Source organism: Elaeis guineensis, chromosome 15 (genome assembly GCF_000442705.2).
Source record: "Elaeis guineensis isolate ETL-2024a chromosome 15, EG11, whole genome shotgun sequence".
NCBI lineage: Eukaryota > Viridiplantae > Streptophyta > Magnoliopsida > Arecales > Arecaceae > Elaeis > Elaeis guineensis.
The window spans coordinates 68,686,681-68,694,712 of record NC_026007.2 but is presented as its reverse complement, the minus strand read 5'-3'; the positions used below and the strand labels follow the sequence as shown (position 1 = coordinate 68,694,712).

General features: G+C 35.4%; 2 protein-coding genes across 2 annotated transcripts; both read left to right on the top strand.

Moving 5' to 3' along the window:
• The first annotated feature begins 4,107 nt into the window (after positions 1-4,107).
• LOC140853991 (uncharacterized) lies at positions 4,108-6,640 on the top strand. Its single transcript, XM_073249111.1, has 5 exons — positions 4,108-4,812; positions 5,617-5,808; positions 5,892-6,136; positions 6,215-6,418; positions 6,521-6,640. Exons 1-5 carry the CDS (start codon positions 4,773-4,775, stop codon positions 6,638-6,640), a joined length of 801 nt encoding a protein of 266 aa, XP_073105212.1. The 5' UTR covers positions 4,108-4,772.
• A 396-nt stretch (positions 6,641-7,036) lies between these two features.
• Positions 7,037-7,619, top strand: LOC140854130 (uncharacterized). Its single transcript, XM_073249588.1, has 2 exons — positions 7,037-7,328; positions 7,429-7,619. Exons 1-2 carry the CDS (start codon positions 7,062-7,064, stop codon positions 7,504-7,506), a joined length of 345 nt encoding a protein of 114 aa, XP_073105689.1. The 5' UTR covers positions 7,037-7,061; the 3' UTR covers positions 7,507-7,619.
• The last annotated feature ends 413 nt before the right edge of the window (positions 7,620-8,032 follow it).

The window sequence follows — 8,032 nt, the reverse complement described above, 5'->3', positions numbered from 1 at the left end:
ATCCATAAGAAACCAGTTGGCCTTTTAAATGTTGATGGCTTTTATGATTCATTGCTGTCACTTTTCGACAAAGCCACTGATCAAGGATTTGTAACCCAAGCTGCTCGCAACCTCATCATCTCAGCCCCATCAGCTAAGGAACTTGTTGGAAAGTTAGAGACATATGTGTGGAATTATGAATCTGGCTTTGTTTGGGATGTCAAGGATCAGACCCCTAGAAATGAGTAGAAAATATTTCTTTCTAACTTTTTCAGCTTGATCATCCTTAATTCCCTATTTGGTTATATGAGGGAAGAAACCGTTATTTATCAAAAATCTACCTCATTTATTTTCAGATTAGTTTCGTTTTGACGTACCCTACATATATGAGAGGAGTAAGATCCATTGATGAGAGGGGATTTGCATGCCTTTGTTCCGGATTAGTTTCATTTTGATATGGAAAATCGCGTGCAAAGATGATTTGTTAGGCTAGGACTGGTTAGACTTTGACCAATGGAAAAGCCACATCATCAAGTCTGATTTCACAATGACAATAGTATCACCGCTGTGTTGGAATCATAGAAAACCTATGAGCTGCAAAATGTTTGCTGCAGTGGCACGCTAGAATGCAAATAAAACTTGTTATTTAATAAATAACACTAGGTTCCCTTTTGTGAAAAGTATAAATAGTAGTTTCTATTAGGTTATGCAAGGAATATCATAATACAATAAAAATGAGTGATCAAACGGTATTCAAGATTTGTACCAAAAAATTCTAATAATATCTAAGGTAAACTACAAAGGATGTGACTACCCAAATCTAGTTTGTATGTCCTTATTTGACATGTATTTATGGTTGAAAGTGGCTTTGTTTGATTTGTATGGTCTAATGTTCACATACTACTGATCAGTCCAATCAAATGACACTTGTTTTTTTTTTTCCTTGTGGCTCTTAGCCTAATGCTAGCGAGATATCAAGCTTTTCATTTATCAGATTAGACTTCATTTTGTTATGATTGAAAAGTTAAATATCTTTTCTGTTATATGGAGATTATGAGCACATGGTGCATAGTTTTCTATATCATTGTGAAATATTCAAGTTGGTTGATAATCTCTCATTAAATTGTAGTATTAGTTGCAACTTTTTATCACAGAAATGGCTAGATTTTCAAATGCATGCTAAGTAGATTTTCATGGGTGTTTTTATGATGGTTGTGAATTTAATGCCAGGCAATGTTAATTATGAATTAATTTTAAAAAAAAAATTGCATTGCATAGAAACATAGACCCATCTTTTGATTAATGTACATATTCTATTGTATCCGTACATTTATTTATTTTTGTACGGATAAAAGAATTATGTACATTGATCAATTGATTGTCCAGTATGGACAGTTTGGAAAATGTGAGTAATTCTATAGGTCATTACCATAATCAAATGGTATGCTGAGGGTTCGGAATAAATTTCGGATGGTATTTTCTTTTGTTCTTCCTATACGGAAGAACTAAGGGAAAATGCTGCCGAAATTTTTTTCGGCTCTTGTTGCATATCATTTGATTTTTGTAATTGACCTATAGAATTAATGCATTTTCTGAATGGGATAGGACCTTCTTTACCTATTAGTTGATGATAGCAAGCATTTACTATGTAAACTTTATGTAGCTGTTATTTTTTTGGATTTTATGAAATGACTGATATTTTTTACTCATTGCATTAATATAGATTGTATAATTTTTTTTATTTTTAGATAAATTGCAAGTTCGGTCAGTTTTATTCTACAATGGACAAAAGTTGGATAAATAAACCAAGAAATAGTAAAGAATATTTAGATGGAGTTCATGACTTCATTAAATTTGGTATGGAGAAAAGTAGTTTGAATGGAAAGATTTTATGTCCATGTCGGAAATGTGTAAATAGTTCTTCTTTAGATCCACAAAATGTTGAAGAACATTTGGTATGGAATGGTTTTTTAAGAGGTTATACCGACTGGATTTTTCATGGAGAATCTATGTTGCCATCATCATGTAACCAACCCCTGACTCATTGCGGATCCACTAGCTTAGAAGACAATTCTGCAAGAGATGATGATATAAGGGGTTTGATCACAGATGCTTTTGGATTTGATGTTCAAAATTTAGGAGAATCCAGTAGTATACAAGAAACAGTTGGGATGTTTGATGGATGTACGCATACGGAACGTATGCATGTTGAGGAGCCCATACATACATCTAATGATAAGACAGCTCGTTATCACACCTTAATGAAAGATGCAGACGAAGAATTATATCCGGGTTGTACAAAATTTTCTAAGATTTCTTTTCTTGTACATTTATTTCATATAAAATATTTGAATGGATGGTCTGGAAAGAGTTTTACCATGCTGCTCAAGTTATTAAAGGATGCATTTCCAGAAAGCACTCGTTTACCACCATCGTATTATGAAGCCAAGAAAGTAGTAAAGGAATTGGATCTTGGATACGAAAAGATTCATAGTTGTCCGAAAGATTGTATGTTATATCGGGATGAAAACGCTAATCAAGAGTCATGCAATGTATGTGGATCTTCAAGATGGATAACACAAAAAGAAGATCGAGATGATGTACTGAATGAATTGGATGCAACACGGAGTAAAAAGAAACCGGCCAAGGTATTGCGTTACTTTCCTCTTATACCTAGATTGAAAAGGATTTATGCATCATCAAAAACAGCTTCATCAATGAGATGGCATCATGAAGGACGTACAAAGGATGGAATGTTGAGACATCCAGCAGATAGTCTTCAATGGAAAGCATTTGATGATAGGCATCCTGATTTTGCCTCTGATGTTCGCAGTGTTAGGTTTGGCTTAGCTTCTGATGGCTTCAATCCATTTCGGACCCTGAGTTCTACCTACAGCACTTGGCCAGTCGTTTTGATACCTTACAATTTGCCACCGTGGATGTGCATGAAACAATCATCACTTATCTTGTCAATGGTTATTCCAGGAGATAAGGGTCCAGGCAATGATATTGATATTTTTCTACAGCCTTTGATAGAGGAATTGAAACAGTTGTGGGAGGGTGTTGATGCATTTGATGCTTCCAACGGCCAAACATTTAAACTACGGGCAGCTTTGTTATGGACTATTAATGATTTTCCAGCATATGCCAATTTATCTGGCTGGAGTACAAAGGGACGGGTCGCATGTCCTTGTTGTAGAGATTCAACACATTCAATTTGGTTAAAACATGGAGGTAAATTTTGTTACATGGGACATCGTCGATGGTTGGAAGCAAATCATCCGTTTCGATTTCAGAAAGATTTGTTTGATGGTACTATAGAATTGGGATGTGCCCCTATTCCACCTTCTGAACTGATGTTCATAGACAAATGGATGGCATGAATTACAGCTATGGTAAGCACTCAAAGTCCTCTAAAAAAAGAGGAAGGGATGATGTTGAAAGCTCAGTGCACGAAGGGTTACCAGAGGAAGTCAGTATCAGTACTATAGATGCAGAGTTGTTTCAAGATCCAGATAATTATTTCGAGGATGAAAATGAGGAAGACACACAGATAGCATCTACACAACAGCCAAGTAAACATTTATGAAAAAATGAAGTATCTTTTTTGACTTACCTTATTGGAAACATAATCTTATTCGGCACAATCTTGATGTCATGCATATAGAGAAGAATGTTTGCGATAATTTACTTGGAACATTTTTAAACCTTGATGGAAAGAGCAAAGATAACATGAAGGCACGTCTTGATTTAAAAGAAATGGGTATCCGACAGGAACTTCATCCTAAAATGCTTGCTAATGATAGAATTTATGTGCCTCCTGCATGTTACACAATGTCTGCTCGAGAAAAGGATAATTTTTTGGGAGTTTTGAAAAGTATCAAAGTACCCGATGGATATGCATCGAATATTTCACGATGTGTGCATCTAAAGGATCGAAAACTTTCAAATCTTAAAAGTCATGATGGTCACATATTGATGCAAGATATTTTTCCAATAGCTTTAAGATCGTCATTACCGAAACAAGTAGTTACAATTGTACTTCGATTATCGTCATTCTTTAAGGCATTATGTTCCAAAGTTATTGATCCTCGGAACTTGATCAGTTAGAATCGGATATTACAATTACACTTTGCCAGATGGAAAAGATTTTTCCTCCTGGATTTTTCACTATTATGGTACATCTGCTCATTCACCTAGCTTCAGAAGTTAAAGTTGGTGGACCGGTACATTATAGATGGATGTATCCTATTGAGAGGTATTATTGCAAACCTTAAATCTTTTGATAATTTTATTAGAAACAACAGCATACTGATATTTTAATAAATATTTAATTCTTGAAGGTATCTTGTGCGTCTTAAAGATTATGTGCGAAATAGAGCCTATCCCGAAGGCTCGATTGCTGAAGCATATATTGCGGATGAATGTTTGACATTTTGTTCAAGATATCTTCAAGGTGTAGAGACTATTTTTAGTCGACCTCAACGGCATAATGACTTTGTGGAGAATGCAGAACTGTATAAGTTCTTAACTGCTGGAAAATTCTTGGGAAGAGGTGAAGGTATTGTACTTGATCAAAAATCCTTAGCACAAGCACATCGTTATGTGTTACTTCATAGTGACATAATATCTGACCATCGCAGGTTAGTATATTTAAGGAATGACATCAAAATTTAAATTTTATATTAGATATAATGTTCTAAATGATATATTTATATTTTATGCAGTGAATTTTTAATTTATCAGAGACGAGCCAATCATAACATTCGTCCTAATGCAAGGATTGAACAGCGATGGTTGGTCGAGTTATTCCCTATGTGGCTTTCGAATCAGGTGTGATTTATATTTAATTATGGGATATATTAATTTTTGATACATATTTAATATCAGATAACTCAACTGCACTTCGTCATATCATTTTTTGTTAGGTATCAAAGATGATGGAGACAAATAATTCAGATGAACTAATAGCTCTTGCTCGAGGACCTAACAAGATTGTGAATAGATATAACGGTTTCATAATTAATGGCTTTAAATTTCATACTAGAGAACGGGAGAAATTTAGAAAAATACAGAATAGCGGTGTTATGGTGGAAGTGGATGGAAAATCCTATTATGGTGCACTTAAAGATATCTATGAGTTGGATTATTATGGAAAATTTAAAGTAGTACTGTTTAGATGTGATTGGATAGACATAAACTCACCAAGGGGTTTGAAACAAGATGCAAATGGATTTACACTTGTAAATTTTTCAAGGTTGATACACACTGGTGTGTTATTGAAGGATGACCCATTCATTTTTTCATCTCAAGCTCGTCAAGTATTTTATGTACAAGACGCAAAAGATAAAGATTGGTTTACTGTCATCAAAACAAAACCTAGAGACTTATATGATATGGGAAACCAAGTGGAGGATGATGACGATGACACTTATACACAATGTATGCCCTACAATTTTGTGCCAGCTGATGATTTAAATGCTACGACGACGTTGGTTAGAACAGAATTCGAAGAAAACACTACTGCTTGATTGTTACTGGTAATAATTATTTATGATGTATATATTTTGCATTAATTATTGTGTTATTTTACTCCATATATTAACTGATTCTACCTTTTATTTATATAAATGCTAGGTGACATCATGCGTCGCAGGGGACGATATGCTGGTGTGCAGTTTCAGTTTTCACAGACAGAGGCCGGTACGTCTTCTTCAGCACAGCAGCCTGAGGCCAGTTCAGCTGTACAGCATTCTGAGCCCTGTCCTTCATCATCAGCACAGCACGATCCTCCTGTTCATCAGCCAGATGATGAGATACACGTGCAGGGTATATATTGTCTTTCATGTAATTTTTTTTTATTTCATTTTATGTATATTTATGATATAGTTACTTTTATGTATTTTTTGCAGACGGATCCGGGAGAGTACGCCCCAGACGCGGACCCACAGTAGTACGAGATGTGTGGCAGATGCGTGAGGGCGAGAGGATTGTTGTGGAGTGCAATCAGCTAGGTCAGCCAATTAAGAAAGCTGCCTGCTTATTGACTTCATTTTTGGGGACTGTTGCTCGGAGGCCTCAGCCATGTCCGTTGGGCTATGCAAAATGGAATGACATGCTTCCAACGTACAAAGTTGAGCTCCTCCGAGTTATAGAGGTAATGAATTGATGTTCATACTGTATATAAATTGTTAATCATTTATATAATTTATTTCATTTAACTTTTTTTTTATAGAGCAAGTTTGTTCTCCCTCCATCCACTCATGATTTTGTAATGAAGTCTCTCAACCGCAAATGGAAAGAATATAGAGCACAATTGAAGAAGGACTATATGAGACAGGGTATGACAGAGGAGGAGGTTGCTAGGAATTGTCCTCCTGATGTACCCCCTCATCAGTGGATGGAGTTGGTTCATTATTGGTTCTCCGAGAGGGCACAGGTATATTATCTGTTTATTATCTTTTTTTTCTAAATATTTTATAAAAATATTGATTTTTATTATATATTGTATATATAACAAGTTTTTTACTTTATTTTACAGACTTATTCTGCTATTGGTAGAGCTGCACGAGCAGCTCAGTCTGTTCCTCATACATCGGGGTCGAAGAGTTATGCACGACTCCGACAGGAGTTTGTATGTTCCTTAAACTTTCATAATTAACTTTTAATTTTTATGTTCAAATATTTATATAACTAATATCATTATGTATCGTGGACCATGTCTGTATCATGATACTCATATATTTTTTTAAATTATCATAACTGTTTGCTTAAAATTGAAATTATTTGTGTAGGAGGATGAGCATGGGAGGGAACCCGGACAAGTGGAGTTTTACCGGATGACTCATACTCATCAGGATGGTACTTTTGTTCGAGATGAGTCGAGAGATTTATATGTACGGTATTATTAATATTATATTTTTTGCAATGATTTAAATTTAATTTTGTTAGCTATTAATGTATAACTCTTGTTTTCAAAAAAAATACAGGAGAGGGCTACATCTCTCATTGCGGAGCGTGACGACGAGTCCGCAGCATCTACGCAGCAGAACCGTATCGAGGCCGAGGTATTCACAGAGTTGATGGGACCAGAGCACTACGGCCGAGTGAGGGGTTATGGAGTAGGAGTCACCCCCACTCAGTTATCTGAGGTTAGTAGATATACGCAGCATGCTGCAGCAGATGCTCAGGATTCACGCGTTCGCAGACTCGAGGCGGAGATACAGGAGATTAGACAGAGTCGTGCCGCTGAGATGGAGGAGATGCGACAGAGCCGTGCCGAGATGCAGGCCATGAGGGGACAGATTGATCGCCTTACATCTTTATTAGAGATGTATGGTTCATCTCAGGTAAACACATAATATTAAATATATATTTTTATATTAATTTAATAATTTATATATTTTATTTATAGATATGCAAATCATACTTTTGATATGTTTTTTGTAGGCTCCTGGCATATCAGGCACCCGTCGAGATAGCGGCACGTCACGTGGAGACAACGACGACCATCCGCCTGCAGATTGATGTTATTTTATTTTTGTTGTATTTTTATATTTATTTATATTACTCTTGATTGTAATGGACGATTAGTACTTTATTTTTATTTATATAAAATATTATCTTTTGGTTTGATTAAATTTTCTATTTCAGCTTGCTTTTGATGTGAATGATGGTGATTGTACAGGTGTGAATGTGAATGTGGTGATTGTACATGTTTATTGTATTGTACATGTTTATTGTACAGGTGTGATATGATTTCGTACAGGAATGTATTGTATTATTTTTTTTTTTAGATAATATCTGTATTTTTTTTTTCCTCTTAAAACCTTTAACGACGCTTATAAGCGTCGTTAAAATTATCTTAACGACGCTTATAAGCGTCGTTAAAGACAAAAAGCCGACGCTTCGAAAAGCATCTTGGTAGACTGTACTGTCACGCGGGTCATTAACGACGCTTTAAAGCGTCGTTAAATTTATCTTTTGCGACGCTTTAAGGCGTCGTAAAGATTTACATTAACGACGCTTATAAGCGTCGTTAAATTTTCTTTTG